The 21,087-nt window shown below is 46.0% G+C and overlaps 1 protein-coding gene across 10 annotated transcripts in view; it reads right to left on the bottom strand.

Annotated features, from left to right (window-relative positions):
• The window catches only part of LOC139411607 (chromodomain-helicase-DNA-binding protein 9-like), a 142,007-nt gene that overhangs the window by 73,809 nt on the left and 47,111 nt on the right, over positions 1–21,087 (bottom strand). For 9 of the 10 annotated variants that reach the window (XM_071158180.1, XM_071158181.1, XM_071158183.1 and 6 more), the window contains one exon: positions 16,919–17,361. In XM_071158180.1, the coding sequence (XP_071014281.1) occupies positions 16,919–17,361 (443 nt within the window). Of the gene's footprint in view, positions 1–16,918; positions 17,362–20,685; positions 20,932–21,087 lie in introns of those variants that run through there. The other variant, XM_071158188.1, reaches the window with a different exon arrangement.

The following is a 21,087-nucleotide window of genomic DNA, read 5'->3' on the forward strand; positions in this document are numbered from 1 at the left end:
AGTAAAAGTGAATAATTTCATAAAGCTTAAATTAAGCAAACCAGATGCCACCATTTTCTTTTTTCTTTATGGATAGCAAGGGGCACACTCCACACATAATTTACAAACAAAGCATTTGTGTTTAGTGAGTCCTCCAGATCAGAGGCAATAGATGACCAGGGATGTTCACTTGACAAGTGCGTGAATTGGACCATTTTACTGTCCTGCTAAGCATTCAAAATGAAACGAGTACTTTTAGCTGTCAGCGAACATGTTTAGAGTAAAAAGTACAGTATTTTCTTTAGGAATGTAGTGAAGTAAAAGTAAAAGTAGTCAAAAATAAAAAAAAATAAGTACAGATACCAAACCAAAACTACTTAAGTAAAAATACTTTTAAGTACTACTTAAGTACTTTACACCACTGCTCAATTAAGATAATTCCCACACTGCCACGTAGGCCTGCACGATATGGGCAAATAATCTAGGACTTCTTTTTAACCAAATGCGATTTGACTTGTGAATTAGAGCAAAACTGTTGGAATCATGGGAATATAATGACTATTCTAATTCTATAGTTAGAATAAAATAGTGGGAACTTTGAATACAGTTTTGTTTGATATGACAACAAATTAAAATGCCAGGGAGGAGTTATTGTGACAGAGTAGGAACTAAAGTGTTGATATGTGTTTCCTAGGGGACCCTAAAAGCTTTGGCTACATTGCGTGTTCTCTCTTACGCTACTTCATGTAGCTAACATATTCTTGCATTGCATATCCCTCTGATTTAATGACTTCCGGCGCCAAAAGAGATGGCCGCCTCGCGTCGCGTTCCTAGTTAACTATGCAGTATTCAGTTTTTTTACGTGTTATTTCTTACATTGGTACCCCAGGTAATCTTATGTTTTATTACATACGGTCGGGAGGAACTATTGGAAATAGGAGCAACGTAAACTCACCATCATTACGACGAGGAATACTACTTTTCCGAAGCGGATACACTGTTTTGCCCACCACTCAGGGCAATGGATCGGATCCCAGCCAGCGAACCAAAACAACGACGTCGTAAAAGAGGGAGACGAAGCGGTCTTCTGGTCAGGCTCCAGAGACGGGCACATTGCACTTTGCTCACGAGCATACTACTCACCAATGTCCAGTCTCTTGACAACAAGGTAGATGAAATCTGAGCAAGGGTAGCATTCCAGAGAGACATAAGAGACTAACGATTTTTTGCTTCAGGGAAACATGTCTAACTCGAGACACGCTATCGGAGTCAGTACAGCCAGCTGTATTCTTCACGCATCGCACCGACAGAAACAAGCATCTTTCTGGTAAGAAGAAGGGCAGGGGGTATGCCTTATGATTAACGAGACGTGGTGTGATCATAACAACATACAGGTACTCAAGTCCTCTGGTTCACCTGACTGAATTCCTCACAATCAAATGTCGACCACATTATCTACCAAGATAATTATCTTTGATTATAATCACAGCCACATATGGGGAGACACATCGTTGGCCCTGAACGAACTTCATTTGACTCTATGTAAACTGGAAACCACATATCCTGAGGCTGCATTCATTGTACCTGGGGATTTTTACAAGGCCAATCTGAAAACAACACTCCCTAAATTCTATCAGCATATCGATTGTGCAACCAGGGCTGGTAAAACCCTGGATCATTGTTATTCTAACTTCCGCAATGGATAAGGTCCTCCCCCGCCCTCCCTTCAGAAAAGCTGATCACGACTCAATTTTGTTGCCTATAGACAGAGACTAAAACAGGAAACTCCCGCGCTCAGGTCTGTTCAACGCTGGTCCGACCAATCTGATTCCACCCTTCAAGATTGCTTCGATCACGTGGACTGGGATATGTTAAGCATTGTGTCAAACAACAACATTGACGAATACGCTGATTCGGTGAGCGAGTTGATTAGCAAGTGCATCGGCGATGTCGTACCCACAGTAACTATTAAAACATTCCCAAACCAGAAACCGTGGATTGATGGCAGCATTCACGCGACAGCACTGCTTTTAATCAGGGCAAGGTGACCGGAAACATAACCGTATACAAACAGTGTAGCTATTCCCTCCGCAAGGCAATCAAACAAGCTAAGCGTCAGTATAGAGACAAAGTAGAGTCGCAATTCAAAGGCTCAGACACAAGAGGTATGTGGCAGGATCTACAGTCAATCACGGAATACAAAAAGAAAACCAGCCCGTCACGGACCAGGATGTCTTGCTCCCAGACAGACTAAACAACTTCTTTGCCCGCTTTGTGGACAATACAGTGCCACTGACACGGCCCACTACGAAAACCTGCGGACTCTCCTTCACTGCGGCCGACGTGAGTAAAACATTTAAACGTGTTAACCCTCACAAGGCTGCAGGCTCAGACGGTATCCCCAGCCGCGTCCTCAGAGCATGCGCAGACCAGCTGGCTGGTGTGTTTACGGACATATTCAATCAATCCTTATCCCAGTCTGCTGTCCCCACATGCTTCAAGAGGGCCACCATTGTTCCTGTTCCCAAGAAAGCTAAGGTAACTGAGCTAAACGACTACCGCCCCGTAGCACTCACTTCCGTCATCATGAAGTGCTTTGAGAGACTAGTCAAGGACCATGTCACCTCCACCCTACCTGACACCCTAGACCCACTACAATTTTCTTACCGCCCCAATAGGTCCACAGACGACACAATCCCAACCACACTGCACACTGCCCTAACCCATCTGGACAAGAGGAATACCTATGTGAGAATGCTGTTCATCTCATATGTATATACTGTACTCGATACCATCTACTGCATCTTGCCTATGCCGTTCTGTACCATCACTCATTCATATATTTTTATGTACATACTCTTCATTCCTTTACACTTGTGTGTATAATGTAGTTGTTGTGAAATTGTTAGGTTAGATTACTTGTTGGTTATTACTGCATTGTCGGAACTAGAAGCACAAGCATTTCGCTACACTCACATTAACATCTGCTAACCATGTGTATGTGACAAATAAAATTTGATTTGATTTGATTTAGAAGACACTGTTGCACAAACAACATGCTGATTTAGCTCTACACCATCACTGGTATTATTAGGCTGTATGGACTTCAGGAAACAGCAGAGGGAACACCCCCCTATCCACATCGATGGAACAGTAGTGGAGAGGGTAGCAAGTTTTAAGTTCCTCGGCATACACATCACAGACAAACTGAATTGGTCCACTCACACAGACAGCATCGTGAAGAAGGCGCAGCAGCGCCTCTTCAACCTCAGGAGGCTGAAGAAATTCGGCTTGTCACCAAAAGCACTCACAAACTTCTACAGATGCACAATCGAGAGCATCCTGGCGGGCTGTATCACCGCCTGGTATGGCAACTGCACCGCCCTCAACCGTAAGGCTCTCCAGAGGGTAGTGAGGTCTGCACAACGCATCACCGGGGGCAAACTACCTGCCCTCCAGGACACCTACACCACCCGATGTCACAGGAAGGCCATAAAGATCATCAAGGACATCAACCACCCGAGCCACTGCCTGTTCACCCCGCTATCATCCAGAAGGCGAGGTCAGTACAGGTGCATCAAAGCTGGGACCGAGAGACTGAGATTAGCTAGCTACGTTTGCGCTTACTCAGTACGTTTATTAGCTAGCTAGCTATTAGCATTAGTGTCTAACAATTAGCATCTCACAAGATTTAGGGCAACTTGCTAAGAAAAGACAAACTAGCTGTTTGCTTATGTAAGAAACACAAACTAATAGTGTCATTATAGATCGCTGGTGGATTTATATTAAGAAGCAAAGTGAAACATCATTGTTGTCATCAACATTGTTGCATGTGCTGCATTGACCATGCCGAAGGAACGCAAGTGTCTCGTAGTTGAGGAACATCAAATGCGCTCCTTGAGTGACAGGGGGCGTGGCTAGGTCTGTGTGGAAAGTGCCACAGAGAGAAAGAGCGGAGAGAGATGACTCAAGTAGCAAAGTAAACTATAAAAATTGACATTACACATGGCGTATCACATTTAACAAACCAACTATTCAAATAGCGGTAAAAAGGTAAAGTAAAAACCCAAACCGGTCCCGGCATCAATACCGGTATATCATAAAATACGGTATTCCACCCAGCCCTAGGAGGAAGCATCCTACGGGTTGGCAGCTGTGATGTGCGTCATTGTTGTTGGAATGTGTAACGGAGGTTTAGCAAGCCCTTAGAGGGCAAAACAGAGAGCATGATGGGAGGACGAGGAGGAACGGAGGAGGCGTGACGCAGATACACATGTGGAGCACATCCAACATCCCACAGGCTTTACAGCCTCAGAAGCCAACCAAGACCACAGACTGGCTTTATACATTCCCACCCACAGTTTACTACTAATACCACCACTACAGACGTTTCATAGGTATTACAGTTGATACATACACAGGGACGCACCAACACATGCACATAGAGTAAATAACAGACCAATAGCACTATTACTGAAACCACACAAGCACCAATCAGGCACCCAATACTTAACTACAGCGGTGCCATCTCTCATCTCTCTACATGTCCTTCTCCTTTCAAGTCCAGCTGTCCCCTCTATGGTAGGTGAGTTTGGCCTTCACTCCAGCAGACAGGCTAGATAGTCTGATGGAGTGTTACAGTGATTCCCAGAGAGAGCTGTACTTCTAGTTCTGGCAGTGGCCCCGTTTGGCTCCCATGAGCAGATCCTCATCCTGCCTGGTGCCTAATAACCCAGCATTCTCCTCTCCATGCTCAGCCCCCCAGCACTGCCCTGTCCTAGTTGGCACACCACCCACCATTCTGTGTGTTTGGAGGGAGAACAGTGTGACAGTATTTTGTAGGCCGAGGGCACACTGACGTGTTCCAGGGTCCCCCATGAGGAATGAGAACTTGGGACAGACCAGCCTACACAAGGTGCCAGTGTTACCCCCAAGTTCACTGTCGCCAGGGCAGTACCTACATAACAAGACACAGAGGTCCTCAACATGTAAAGTGTTTGCCCCATGTATCATTGAGCTGAAATAAAAGATCACAGAAAAGGTTCCATACGCACAAAAAGCTTATTTCTCTCAAATGTTTACATCCCTGTTAGTGAGCATTTCTCTTTGCCAAGATAATCCATCCACCTGACTGGTGTGGCATATCAAGAAGCTGATTAAAAGGCACGATCATTATACAGGTGCACCTTGTGCTGGTGACAATAAAAGGCCACTCTAAAATGTGCAGTTTTGTCACACAACACAATGCCATCTAGTAGGAATGTCCACGAGAGCTATTGTCAGAGAATTTAATGTTAATTTCTCTACCATAAGTCGCCATCAACATTGTTTTAGAGAAGTTGGCGGTACGTCCAACCAGCCTCACAACCGCAGACCACGTGTAGGATCTCCACATCCAGCTTCTTCACCTGCAGGATCGTCTTGAGGCCCATTGTTGTGCCATTCATCTGCTGCCATCACCTCAAAGATCACAATGCTTATATTCTTGATCTGACTGAGTTCTAATCGCGCCTGCCTCTTTGCAAACGAGTGGAATCATGAACAGTGGTTTGTTTGTTATGTTCCCCTGCATCCTCCTGATTTTCCTCCCTGGTTTGCCTTTTGAACAGCATTATTCACCACTTTCTCAAACGGCTAACTCCGCCCTCCCTCGGCACAGGCCCGACGGCGTGAGACGTGAAACAAACTACCCCAGCTCAGAGTCGGCTCAAATGGGCAACGAGAGACACTGCTGACAGTGTGTTTGCGAGATGCAAAAACAGACTCTGGGAGAACGAGTGCCCGACTGATAAATAGTCGCTCAGTCAGTCAGGTGGCTAGATGCCAGCAGAGACTTCTATTGCAGTAACGTTGAAGGGCTCTGGTTAGTGTTACTTACCCAGCTAGAAGGATGAAGTAAGAAGCGAACGTTAAAAGGAGCCTACCTAAATAGGCTACTAAGTTCTCATATTAACTTTGCTGTACAGAGAGTAGGCTACTTAGACAGACAGTGATGTGGTACTCAGAGGAGAGGCTGAGGCAGCCTGAAATGCATGCAGGAGGAAGCAGAAGAGACAGAGAGAGAGAGAGGAAGCAAGCAGAGCGAGAGATTACTATGGTGGTTCCCAAACTTGGGGTCGGGGCCACACGTAGGGTACCCTAAGAAAATCTATACTAATTAGGGGTGTAACGATTCATCATCCTTGATTCAAATGTTTGATAGGACAGCATTGGTCGGTGTAGCCCAAACCGATCCACATATAACACGCATCGGTCAGAAAATCAATTCAAACATTACGAATCACCGATTCACTTAAATGTTTTGCTCATATTACTTCCTTTCTACCTTCCGAAAACACCTAATATTTTGTAACAACTGATGCGTCGTCTCCTTCAGTGTGGAACTAAGCATGCAACTGTGTTGACAGTTATTGATGTACAAGTCATTTTGCATTCCAAACAACCCTAGGGAATGTCAGTAGCCTAGTCAAACTGCGCACTGCAAGTTAGACGGCATGTTCCTGTTCTTGCACATCTGCCCGGCACCTTCAGTATTCAAATGCTAAAATGTCTTGCGTGATATTAGGCTTTATTAGTTGAGTGACAACCTATGTAATTTGCTACCTATGCGCTGTTGAAAACTGTGTTTTACTGGAATAAAAGTAAGCTACTGGAAACAACACTCATCTGGCTATATCGGCTGACAATTTATTTTATTTTGATTGTTCAGGTTCACCATCAGCAATAGTTTTGGTAGTTTTGCTTTAAACAGTCAGTGTATTTTATATACAGAATAAAGTTGACAATTTCATAACGAGGAATCACTTTTGTGAGGCGCACTGCATGCCAAAGCGGGAGAAGATAAGAAACAAACTAAAAACTTTCAAATGGTCCAAAACATTCAAATTTGAGATGGGGTGAAATCCAAAGTTGTGCTATATATTCATTAGCAATGTCATTGCTAATTTGTAAACAATGAATATTGATAGATTACTAGCTCAAACACTTAATCTGCATGAATTACAAGTTAATTAGTGGGTTATGGTGATTTCAGAACCAAAGGGTGGACAAAAAACATAGGCTCCATTTCTCCTCTAATCTGATAGTGGGGTGGTATATGCCTAGTCTCCATTATGGCTCACATCAGGTCCCTTCATATACAGCCCTCAAACTCAACTCTGGATGTCGAAGCCAGTTCCACTGCATTTTTTTCATTGTTCCCTTCTAAACATGGACTGATGTAGACCTGGGACACCAAATGTGTGCAATTCATTATCAGGTAGAACAGAAAACCATCAGACTTCGTAGGGTAAGAGTTGAGTACCCCTGGTATACACCATAAACATACATTATTCACACACACACACACACTTTCATATGTTCTCATGCTCTGAGCAAGGAACTGAAACATTAGCTTTCTTACATAGCACATATTGCACTTTTACTTTCTTCTCCAACACTTTGTTTTTGCATTATTTAAACCAAATTGAACATGTTTCATTATTTACTTGAGGCTAAATTGATTTTATTGATGTCTTGTATTAAGTTAAAATAAGTGTTCATTCAGGGGCGGCAGGGTAGCCTAGTGGTTAGTGTTGGACTAGTAACCGAAAGGTTGCAAGTTCAAATCCCCGAGCTGACAAGGTACAAATCTGTCGTTCTGCCCCTGAACAGGCAGTTAACCCACTGTTCCTAGGCCGTCATTGAAAATAAGAATTTGTTCTTAACTGACTTGCCTGGTTAAATAAAGGTTTAAAAAAAATTGTTGTCATTATAACAAATAGAATAAATACAAATTGGACGATTAATCGGTATCGGCTTTTTTAGTCTTCCAATAATCGGTATCGGTGTTGAAAAATCATAATCGGTCGACCAATAAAGAGTTGATGATTTTATGTCATTGGTCATTAGAACTGACTGAACAGTCACTGATGCTACGTGTCAGTGTGAATCAGTTCTCATATTCCCCCTTTCAGGGTATAACATTACAACTGTATAGCTAAAAGGCTACGTGTTTGTAGATGGACTGAGATGAATGAACCTCCGGCAGCGGATGGAGTGTGTAGAATGTGTGTTGTGTGTGTGCGTGTAACACAGTGGAACCTATCCTGAGGGGATTACAGTGACGCTGCTGGCCCTGTGCTGCCTGGGCTCCGTGAGAAAATCCCCCTCCTTATGAATGGCCGTGTAATCTTCCCCCTCTCCAACACACACTCACACACACACACACACACACACACACACACACACACACACACACACACACACACACACACACACACACACACACACACACACACACACACACACACACACACACACACACACAGCTTGGTGATGGAAAATATCAGCAGAGTGCAGGAACCTGCTCAAGGGATTTATGCTTTGTTCTGCATGCAGTCGACAAATGAGCTCACACACACACTAACATATTGACAAAACACGCATACACACAAGAAAAAGCATTCACACACACACAACATTCACATGCCCACACACACACGCACGCACACACGCATGCACACACACAAAGGATTATAAAAAACACTTAATTAAGAAGACAGCTTTGGGATTTTTTAATCAGAGTGTGAGTGAAGAGGATTAGATAGGAAGACTATGCTGCGTGGCAGGCAGGCATGGAGATATGAACCCAACCCTCTCTACACTGACTCTACTGTAGTCTATAGGCCTACTCTAAACCCCCATTTTATATTGTGTAATTGATCTCACTTGCACCATTTTGTTAGATGTTTCACAGTAGACAACAGTGTAGTATCAGCACATTCAGATCACGCCTGCTGCCCTGCACACACGCACACACACGCACACACACACACGCACACACGGAGGAAGCTTTCTGCTAACAGCCCCCAGCATGTTAGGAAGAAACCAAAACTGGGGAGGAATATTTAGAAAAATGTACTAGGGAGAGAGGGAGGGAGGAGGAGAGGAGAATAGGAATAAAGAGGAAGGTGCTTTACAATAATGGTTTCATCTCCTGATGAGCTTGTTTTTCACCAGGTAGGTAGCTATAAAAACACCATGCAATTTCAGAAACTAGTGTGTGATCAGGCAACCCTGACTTCTAGCTGTAACCCCCTCAGGACATTTGATTTGAGGCTTTCCCCTCCATCCCCTCCCTATCCCTCCATCCCCTCCCTATCCCTCCATCCCCTCCCTATCCCTCCATCCCCTCCATCCCCTCTAGCCTCCTTCCTATCCCCTCCCTATCACTCCATCACCTTACTACCCTCCATCCCATAACTACCCTCCATCACCTACCTACCTACCCTCCCTACCATCCATCCCCTCCCTACCTACCCTCCATATCCTCCCTACCCTCCATCCCTTCCCTACCTACCCTCCATCCCCTTCGTACCCTCCATCCCCCCCTACCTACCTAATCTCCATCCCCTCCCTACCTACCCTCCATCCCCTCCCTGCACCCCCCTCCCCACCCCCACCCCCATTTTACTGACCCTTGTGTAACACTGTACATGGAGACTGACTGGGAGGGGGTGGGGGGGGGGGGGGGTCTCAGTCAGTCCCATACCTCACCTTGTCCTCTAGTCCCATACCCCTCCCTCACCCTGTCCTCTGGTCCCATACCCCTCCCTCACCCTGTCCTCTGGTCCCATACCCCTCCCTCACCCTGTCCTCTGGTCCCATACCCCTCCCTCACCCTGTCCTCTAGTCCCATACCCCTCGCTCACCTTGACCTCTAGTCCCATACCCCTCCCTCACCCTGTCCTCGGGTCCCATACCCCTCGCTCACCCTGTCCTCGGGTTCCATACCCCTCGCTCACCCTGTCCTCTAGTCCCATACCCCTCACCCTGTCCTCGGGTCCCATACCCCTCCCCCACCTTGTCCTCTGGTCCCAAACCCCTCCTTCACCTTGTCCTCTGGTCCCAAACCCATGTCTAAAGGCGTCCGCATGCTTCCCATCCGAAACAGTTCGGAACAGTTTGTGCATATATTACGACAACATTTTGTGATGTTTATGTTTGTTTTGGTCTTCGGCAAGGGTTTTTCGGCTGTTTATGCACATTAAATTTTTTCTTGAGGCAAGCTGAAGTCGGTGGCTGAAATATATGCCCCTTCGTCAATGATTGGTCAACAGTAGACTCTTCAATTAAGAGACAACTTGTTTACATACCAAAAAAAATACTGGAGAAATACTGCACCAAGCATCTTAGTTAGATGTCAAATTACTGGAGAAATACTGCACCAAACATCTTAGTTAGATGTCAAATTACTGGAGAAATACTGCACCAAACATCTTAGTTAGATGTCAAATTACTGGAGAAATACTGCACCAAACATCTTAGTTAGATGTAAAATTACTGGAGAAATACTGCACCAAACATCTTAGTTAGATGTAAAATTACTGGAGAAATACTGCACCAAACATCTTAGTTAGATGTAAAATTACTGGAGAAATACTGCACCAAACATCTTAGTTAGACTGTGTGACTAAGATCTATCTCCTCTGCAAAAACGTCTAAATTAATGACAGATGTCATGAGTTATCTTAGTTTAATACTATTTTCAGGAAGTGTATACTGGCTACGGCATCTCAAAATGGACAAACAGTACTATTGCGTTTTTTTCTTGTTTTTCAACCGAAGGTATGTGAGCACACTCGTTCTGTTCAGCTAGCCGAGTTCAGCTAGAAGCCAGCCTTGCTGAAGCATGCTGACACCTTAACAATCATTGTGCTGGGGTGGTCTTACAGACACGGGCTACTCCCCCCTACAGGCTCCTACAGCCAGCCTGATAATACTATTAGCTCAGTCCCAACCCCCCACTCAGACAAGCATGCTATTCACATGGCAGAGAAACATGTAGGCACATATGCATGCACACAGACACACACACGCATATGTTGTAGATTATACTCACACACACACACGGTCCCACACAATCACGTACATACACCCTTATATTATACTGTATAACTACCATATAAACACACACATTCAAGAACACATCTAGAAACAATTACGCGCACACACACACACACACCACACACACCACACACACACTGTTGTGGAAGGTAAGTGCCTCTGCAGCGGTGCGGGTGCTGGCAGGGAGAAGGCTGAGCGTTAATATTACATGAGAAGACCCTGGGAGGGCTGAACACACACACTGTGGTTCCTCTGTCTGCATGAAACCTCCCCAGAGCACCATGTACTCCTGCTGTCTTCATTACCCTGCACGAGGATGATCCCTCACACTGTACTGCACCGCACCGCACCTCACACACACACACACTGCACTGGCACACACATGTACACTGGCCACATTGGCACACAGCGACAACAGAAAGCACAAACACAAACTCACCACATAACATATAGGCCTACAGGTACGTAGCAACGGCGACAGAACAGAGGACACAAACATACAAACACATGCTATGCTACTGTGCCAACCCACTCAAAGCAACGAAAACATCCTTTCATATAGACACACTGTAGAACAACAGTCTTCAACACACACACACACATATAAACAAAGGCAAAAGCCTTGCGAGAGGGGTCGGTCATAGTAAAACATCCTCTTCTCTCCTCTGCATTAAGACAACATCCCTACAGTGACCATCCCTCCCTATAGCGGACAGACTCCATGCCTGGTTTTCTAGTGTATGGCCTGGCACTGGGGTGTCAGCCCCTCTCTGCTCTCCCTGCTCTGGACAGATCTCCACAGACACTACTGTAAATCAGACACTTGGGGAGGAAGGCTTTGGGACTGTCTCATAGCATCACTAGCACAATCCTACAAGTCAGAGTGGAGACTGAGGAACTTTGGGATGGATCAACCTGTACTGAAGGAAGTTCATTCTTTAGATGCAGGACAGGACTAAATGTGTTTTTCATTTAGCAACATTATGTACAGGCCAAAACACTTAACTATAATGAATTTAGACTAAGGTATGTAAGAGATGACGCTACATGTTAAAAGAAAGAGTAAGGAGCTTTGATATACTTTGATATTTCAAAATGGTTGGAATGTATGACGTAACAAGCTTCATGAAAGAAGCATTGAAACAATAGTGGAAAGACTAGGTTTAATTCTGTGTTTAGCCTAGTTTCACAAATCAGACCTTTGCTTTACAAGTTCTACATTGTGTAAAAATAGGTTAGGTTATATCATATAAAATAAGGCTAGGGCATATTACTAACTTAGTGATGTTAGTAATAATCTCAAACGTGACAAATAAATAACACCTTTCAATATGAGAATAGGGAAAAGTTCAAATAAATAGGCCTAAGTCAGCTTCCAGTGATACAACAAATATTGTGGGTTTAAATGCTAATACTGTAGCTTCACTTCCTTGGTACATTTTGAAAATGTATGCTCAGTTTGTCGCGCGTGACATTGGGGTACAGCTAGCAAGCAGCATTTTAGCCAGACTGTTATACTAGCTGTCTAGCCTGTGTTTTATATATGTGCAATAAGCATAAAACACAATTATATATAGCACTGTCAACTCAATCTCATTCTGAGAATTAAGGTAGACCACTTGATTTCAACATCTGAATAAAGTGGACAGCCTAACATGCTGTTTAAACAGTTGGAGACAGAAGGGTGTGCTCGTAACAATTCACTAGCAATTCACTAACACGTGGGCTTGAGAGATTGTTGATGAGACCTGTGTTAATTATCTATAGCCTAAAGCCTGCTACAAGAAGTTAGTCGTTATTAGTGAATGTGCATTAGTCATGGTTAAACTTGTAACAAAAAATAGCCTTTTCATAGACGGACTTGAAAGCCAGATCATTGATTATTGCAACAAAAAAAAGCAGGTTAAACTATTTTGATAAAATAATGAAATTATTATTGGGTCTTATGGTTGTGGAAGGCTTACATTTAGCCTAAGTATAACTTCACAATCCCTGAATTAGATTATTGCTGACTGTTTGAAATGATGTGTCAAATTGTACAACAACGCTTATTCAGAGAAAACATGAGGGTAGGCAACAACACATCCGCCATGCTGACCCTCAACACGGGGCCCCTCAGGGGTGCGTGCTTAGTTCCCTTCTGTTCACACGACTGTGTGGCCACACACGACTCCAACACCATCATTAAGTTTGCCGATGACACAACTGCTGGCCTGATCACCAATGACGATGAGGCAGCCTATATTTAGGAGGTCAGAGACCTGGCAGTGTGGTGCCAGGACAACAACCTCTCCCTCAATGCGGGCAAGACAAAGGAGCTTATTGTGGACTACAGAAAACTGAAGGCAGAACACTCCCATTCACATCAACGGGGCTGTAGTGGAGTGGGTCGAGAGCTTGAAGTTCCTTTGTGTCAACATCTCTAAGGACCTATCATGGTCCAAACACACCAACACTGTCATGAAGAGGGCAAGACAACGCCTCTTCCCTCAGGACGCTGAAAAGAGTTGGCATGGGCCATCAGATCCTCAAAACGTTCTACAGCTGTACCATTGAGAGCATCTCGACAAGCTGCATCACCTCTTGCTATGGCAACTGCTTGGCATACGACTGCAAAGCACTACATAGGGTAGTGCTAACGGCCCAGTACATCACTAGGGTCGAACTCCCTGCCACCCAGGACCTCTATACCAGGTGGTGTCAGAGGAAGGCCCAAGAAATGGTCAAAGACCCAGCCACCCCAGTTCTGTTCCCTCTGCTACCACACGGCAAACGGTAGTGGAGTGCTAAGTCTGGGACCAAAACATTCCTGAACAGCTTCTACCCCCAAGCCATTAGAGTGCTAAATAGTTACCCAGACTATCTACATTGACCCTCTTTGCACTAACTCTTTTTGACTCTGTACACACACACTGGACACTAGCCACACATTCACACTGACACTCCAACACATACACATGAACACACACACTTACTCACACAACACGTATACATACACAGGCACATTGTCGCCACACAAACACTTACACACTCATCACAGTCACTGCTGCTACTGTCTGTTATCTATCCTGTTGCATAGTCACTTTAACCCTACCTACATGTACATATTTACCTCAATTTCCTCATACACCTGCACAGACTCGGTACTGGTACCCCATGTATATAGCCAAGCTATAATTGGTCATTGTGTATTTATTAAATATTATATTTATTTTTTTATCCTGCATTGTTAGGAAGAGCCCGTAAGTAAGCATTTCACTGTTAGTCTACACCTGTTGTTTAAAATGTGATTTCATTTTGATTTGATTTGTTGTTTATGTTGGCCAATCAAAGCGGCATATAGGCTCAATGTGTAGCAAGTGGAGTGAGTTCACTAATGCAATGCAAGATGGAATACAAATGACAGAATTAAAAGTTAGCAAAATAGGAAGTAGTAGGCTACAAGGAGCAACCAACAGATATGTAGGCTGTTGTTTGATCTGAATGGGGTTGGAGAGAAAGCACAGCATGTGGCCTCAATTAGCCCAGCTAGCTAGCTTCTCTAGGCTACTCCAGTCAAGACCGGCACTGTTATATGGGATGATAAATATAATTGTGGCTGCTATAAATTAGCTAGTCTTGGCTGTAACTTAGTTGGCGCCTTGACGTCTCTTTCTTTCAGTCCGTCTGCTCACTCCCATTTCACAAACACCGCCCCCTCTGCAGCTGCAGCTATAGAGCACCAGCCTCTCTCCCTCGGGCAGCAGTACTCAGGTTAAAAACATTAAAAAATATATATATAATAATAATGAATATCTGACAAACATTCATGATACTATCCTAATAGTGAAATTATTTCAAACCTCCATCTCTAGTGTTCAACATCAGGCCCATTGGGTTTCCTGAGTATGAATCATACAGACCCGGCTCAGCCCAACCCTCCTGACAGATGTCTATTCTCCCTCATTAACATCTGCAACACGCTATCTCTCACAAACAGAGCAAAATCCATTATCTGTTACTGCCATTTCCACATGCAGCAACCGAGCTCATATAATCATTAATCATGAAGCAAGGAAGCAGGCAGGGAGACAATATAGTCGGCCATTATGTTGTTCTCAGCCCTGCTCGCTTAATGAGAATATGAAACTAGTGTCTCTCTCTATCCCTGGTTGGTTCATTTCACAGCTTCCATAACCGCCCTGGTGATGACCTGAGTGACAATATACACATTCCTCCTCCCTGCCTCCCAGCTTGCCTGCACGTCTCCCTGCCTCCCAGCTTGCCTGCACGTCTCCCTGCCTCCCAGCTTGCCTGCATGTCTCCCTGCCTCCCAGCTTGCCTGCATGTCTCCCTGCCTCCCAGCTTGCCTGCATGTCTCCCTGCCTCCCAGCTTGCCTGCACATCTCCCTGCCTCCCAGCTTGCCTGCACGTCTCCCTGCCTCCCAGCTTGCCTGCACGTCTCCCTGCCTCCCAGCTTGCCTGCATGTCTCCCTGCCTCTCAGCTTGCCTGCATGTCTTCCTGCCTCAAAGCTTGCCTGCATGTCTTCCTGCATGTCTCAAAGCTTGCCTCCCATGTCTTGCCTGCATGTCTCCCTGCCTCCCAGCTTGCCTGCATGTCTCCCTGCCTCCCAGCTTGCCTGCACATCTCCCTGCCTCCCAGATTGCCTGCACGTCTCCCTGCCTCCCAGCTTGCCTGCACGTCTTCCTGCCTCCCAGCTTGCCTGCATGTCTTCCTGCATGTCTCCCTGCCTCCCAGCTTGCCTGCATGTCTCCCTGCCTCCCAGCTTGCCTGCACATCTCCCTGCCTCCCAGATTGCCTGCACGTCTCCCTGCCTCCCAGATTGCCTGCACGTCTCCCTGCCTCCCAGCTTGCCTGCACGTCTTCCTGCCTCCCAGCTTGCCTGCATGTCTTCCTGCCTCCCAGCTTGCCTGCATGCCTGCACGTCTCCCTGCCTCCCAGCTTGCCTGCATGTCTCCCTGCCTCCCAGCTTGCCTGCACGTCTTCCTGCCTCCCAGCTTGCCTGCATGTCTTCCTGCCTCCCAGCTTGCCTGCATGTCTTCCTGCCTCCCAGCTTGCCTGCATGTCTTCCTGCCTCCCAGCTTGCCTGCATGTCTTCCTGCCTCCCAGCTTGCCTGCATGTCTTCCTGCCTCCCAGCTTGCCTGCATGTCTTCCTGCCTCCCAGCTTGCCTGCATGTCTTCCTGCCTCCCAGCTTGCCTGCATGTCTTCCTGCCTCCCAGCTTGCCTGCATGTCTTCCTGCCTCCCAGCTTGCCTGCATGTCTTCCTGCCTCCCAGCTTGCCTGCATGTCTTCCTGCCTCCCAGCTTGCCTGCATGTCTTCCTGCCTCCCAGCTTGCCTGCATGTCTTCCTGCCTCCCAGCTTGCCTGCATGTCTTCCTGCCTCCCAGCTTGCCTGTATGTCTTTCTGCCTCCCAGCCAGTCAGCTTGCCAGTCTTCCTGACTCCCAGCCTGCCTGCACGTCTTCCTGTCTCCAAGCCTGGCTGCCTGTCTTTCTCCGCCTCAGATATTACATGAGCTCACACTGGGTGTGGATTACAGTATAACAACACAGTTTTATTGTACAGGGGTAAGGGAACTGCATACAGTATATACTAAATCCCTATACCCACTAGTATCTGTCATAACCTAGATGTCCTATTTTCAACAAGCTAGCCGAAATGCTAACAGGAGCAGTTGTTGCTCCTTCCTGTCTGTATGTGTCATGAATTTTAAAATGAACTTTGAGCTGCCATCTTGGCAGCTACTATTTTACGAGCAGCTATATCTGTCAAGCTGGCAGCTGCTAGCAGATAGTCAACCAGCTATTCTATTGTGCTCCAGAAATGAATGGGCACTAAGGAAGCCAAGCCGTAAAGGAGAATTGACAGTGTGACACAACTTGCTCTAGACAGGGTGCAGAGCAAAAACAAAATGGTAGATTTAATGTGGAAGGCCACTGAAACTACTTTTCAAAACAAATACAACACCGTGGTCCTATGTCATGCCATACAGCTGTGGTGTTATAAGGGCATAGTGAGGCATATGAGAACAAGGTCAGTGAGACACCTACCCGATCTTGGCCTTCTGTTTGGGCTTGGACGAGGGCACAATGCGGGCTTTCTTGGAGGCCTTGGTCCTGGTCTTGTTGCCACGGTCCCTCTCCCGGTCTCTGTCTCTGTCCCTCTCTCTCCTGTGGGCCGAGGAGCTCCCAGAGGGGAAGCTCTCTGGACTCATAACCCTGGGGATGTTCTTCTCTCCTCTCTCCCGGGCCTTAGCAATGGCCTCATGGATGATCCTGTTAGCCTTCTGCTGCTTGTCCTCCCCAGCCTCCTCCATCAGTTGCTGCTGCTGCTGCTCCCTCTGCTCCTTCACCAGCCTCCGCTGGGCCCGCTTCTCCAACGACGAGCTGTAGGAGGACGAAGACGAGGAGGATGAGCTGCTCTTCATTGGGGGGCTGAGGACCCGCGCTGCTGTGTGGCTGTTGGGACCATTAGCATTCTTGTTCTTGGGAGGCTGGAGAGAAGAAGAGAGAGAGGAGGGGGGATATTAATCAGACTGAGGGAACACATATACCAACAGGATGATGTCATTATAACATACATACATCTGCATTAATAGCAAGACTGGAAAGAGCTGTGTATTACAAAGGACTCTCGCCCTGATCTTAATGTAATTTCCTGCGAAGTGGATGATCTTGTGGTCGTTAACACACACACACACACACACACTAATCCCCCCCACTATGCTCATGTTCTCATGTTGCCAAACAAAACCTACATTCCTGAATCTCAGACTGAATAGTTAGATCATTTAGCTCCTAGTTCTCACATTCCCCTTCAGTTAACCCCCCACAGCCTCTCTCACACATCATCTTCCCCTTCAGTTAACCCCCCACAGCCTCTCTCACACATCATCTTCCCCTTCAGTTAACCCTTCACAGCCTCTCTCACACATCATCTTCCCCTTCAGTTAACCCTCCACAGCCTCTCTCACACATCATCTTCCCCTTCAGTTAACCCTCCACAGCCTCTCTCACACATCATCTTCCCCTTCAGTTAACCCTCCACAGCCTCTCTCACACATCATCTTTCCCTTCAGTTAACCCTCCACAGCCTCTCTCACACATCATCTTCCCCCTCAGTTAACCCTCCACAGCCTCTCTCACACATCATCTTTTCCTTCAGTTAACCCTCCACAGCCTCTCTCACACATCATCTTTCCCTTCAGTTAACCCTCCACAGCCTCTCTCACACATCATCTTCCCCCTGAGTTAACCCTCCACAGCCTCTCTCACACATCATCTTCCCCCTGAGTTAACCCTCCACAGCCTCTCTCACACATCATCTTCCCCCTGAGTTAACCCTCCACAGCCTCTCTCACACATCATCTTCCCCCTGAGTTAACCCTCCACAGCCTCTCTCACACATCATCTTCCCCCTGAGTTAACCCTCCACAGCCTCTCTCACACATCATCTTCCCCCTGAGTTAACCCTCCACAGCCTCTCTCACACATCATCTTCCCCCTCAGGAACAGAAGTGTGAAATGTACCATATCAGCTTTGCTGCCTGGAATGAGAGTCAAGTCACCCAGTCAGACTCAATAAGGAAATGTTGTAAACACAAAGGAATGGGATTACAAAAGTGAATCAGTGAAGCGTGTGCATAACAATCAAGCTGTATACTTACACTGCTGCTTAGTGACGTGGGGAGAGAGAGAGACATTGACAGAGAAAGACTAGAAATGATGAAGAAACATGCTATGAGCTATGTGTAGTTTGTAGTCATAGCCTTTAGCAGTAGCTGACAGAGAGACATACTCAGAAATCAGCCTTCTCAGGAAGTTTAACTCATCATTTCCAAGAATTGGCAGATGAGGAAAAGTACGCATTTTCATTGCACTCTAAGGCCGTATGATATCAATGTGATTGTCGAAAGGGAAGTTACACTGATCGATCTAGAAAACAGAACACTGAAAACAACAGCCAGCTGGTCTAGAAAACACACACAGCAGAAGTCACAACAACTGTTAGCTAGTTGGCTGTACCTCTCTTATTAGACCCTCTAAGCCTTGATAATGATATAGCCTTGACATAGGCTTGATAATGATATAGCCTTGACATAGGCTTGATAATGATATAGCCTTGACATAGCATTGACATAGGCATGATAATGATATAGCCTTGATAATGATATAGCCTTGACATAGGCTTGATAATGATATAGCCTTGACATAGCATTGGCATAGGCATGATAATGATATAGCCTTAACATAGGCTTGATAATGATATAGCCTTGACATAGGCTTGATACTGATATATCCTTAACATAGGCTTGATAATGATATAGCCTTGACATAGGCTTGATAATGATATAGCCTTGACATAGGCTTGATAATGATTTAGCCTTGACATAGGCTTGATAATGATATAGCCTTGACATAGGCTTGATAATGATTTAGCCTTGACATAGGCTTGATAATGATATAGCCTTGACATAGGCTTGATAATGATATAGCCTTGACATAGGCTTGATAATGATTTAGCCTTGACATAGGCTTGATAATGATATAGCCTTGACATAGGCTTGATAGCCTTTTAAAGACAAACAACCAGTCACCAGAATATCCCATTCTGCTGCTGTGTCTATACCCCACTACCTCACAGACATACTGAAAGTGTTGCTCTCTGAACTTTCTGCTAGCCACACATTTTCCCTGCTAGTCACATAGATTGCAGCAGCACAAACTTTCATTAAGACAGTAAGAAAGAAACAAGAGACAGGCAGGACCGGCACATGGGCTGAGGTTTATTCCCTTCGGGTGGGCCCAGAGCCTATAAATGGAGGAGCTAATCTCAACGTGTTGCAGTCAGAGTGGATGGCTACATGACCCGAGGCCGAGCCACAGCACAGCACAGCCAGTTGCTTTCCTGACTGCTAAATAAAGAGAATTATCTTGAACTGCCACAAACAAAGCAGGGGGAGGGGAGATATAAATGACAGTTCATTTGGAAGATATAATTCTGTAGCTACAGCTCTTGTTTATGTTTAACGTGTGCTGTGATGCCCAGGCTATTATTGGAAATCATTGCCCAGAACTGAAATATTCTCATTATTCAAGTTCAAGGTAAAAAAAAAAAAAAAGAGGGTGAGGAAAGAGAAAGTCAAGGTAAAGAACAGGGAACAGAGGGAAGGAGCAAAGGCAGAGGGCGGGAATGAGAGCAGGAATGAGAGTTTGTATAAAAAGTGAGTGAGAAAGGGAGAGAGAGAAAAAAAATGCACCAAAACCAAGTGCTCTGCAGCTGTGTAATACGACTATAAATAACTGAAATTACAGGCTGCCAGCACTGCAGTGATTTCAATCTCTCTCTCTGCCACCACACGCTCCCATGAAAACACTCTGCACTATTACAGTAAGGAAAGACTACAGAGAGATAGAGATAGCCAGGACATTTGGGCCAGTTAGTCCGCTCATTCACTCACTAACCCCTTACTTCCCTCAGTCCCTCATGCAGAACGCTGTGTGACTGATGTACTCATCTTATGTGACACACACACACACACACACACACACAAACACATCGCCTTTTGCATCGAACCAGAGATGGGGAGGAATCTATGGAGATGAGAGAAAACGAGGGATAAAGTGAAAGGAGGGGGGTAGTGAAGGGAGAGCATAGCTAGCACAGCTAAGCAAATTAGTATGGGAAAGAGCAGCAACAAGGAGTTCAAGATGGCGACAGTGGAGCTGCATCTGGCAGGCAGCATGAGCCAGTAGCAGAGGAGGTTGTTCAGTTCCTGTCGTCCGGCCCCTCCTCTCTCTCTGTGCAGCTCACTTACCCTTCCTCTTGGCCTCTTCACTGTAGACATGTTTTTTTCAATTTTTTTGTTCTTCCTCCCCCTCTCTCTCCAACCACCTAACAAAAGCCTTGCCCTTTTGCCAGGTTTTTTCTCTCTCTTTCTCGCTCGCTCACTCTCTCTTTCGTTCGATGGTCTGTCTTGCTTGAGCTGCGTGTCCACCCCCTCCCCCCTCCACAGGCAGCGTACAGGCGGGCGGTGGAGCCTCCTCTCCTTCACCTCCTCTCCTCCCCTAGCGGGCAGGGCTCAGGCTCAGTAGGAGTGCATGGGGCTGGGCTGTTAGATCACTGGGAGAGCTGGGAGCAGGGCTGGTTGCGCCAGAAGAGGTGCGAGGCAGTGGCAGTCCAGGAAGCTCGTCTCATTCTGCTGCTACTGCGTGCGGTT

The sequence above is a fragment of the Oncorhynchus clarkii genome, chromosome 6 (assembly GCF_045791955.1).
Source record: "Oncorhynchus clarkii lewisi isolate Uvic-CL-2024 chromosome 6, UVic_Ocla_1.0, whole genome shotgun sequence".
Taxonomy (NCBI): Eukaryota; Metazoa; Chordata; class Actinopteri; order Salmoniformes; family Salmonidae; genus Oncorhynchus; species Oncorhynchus clarkii.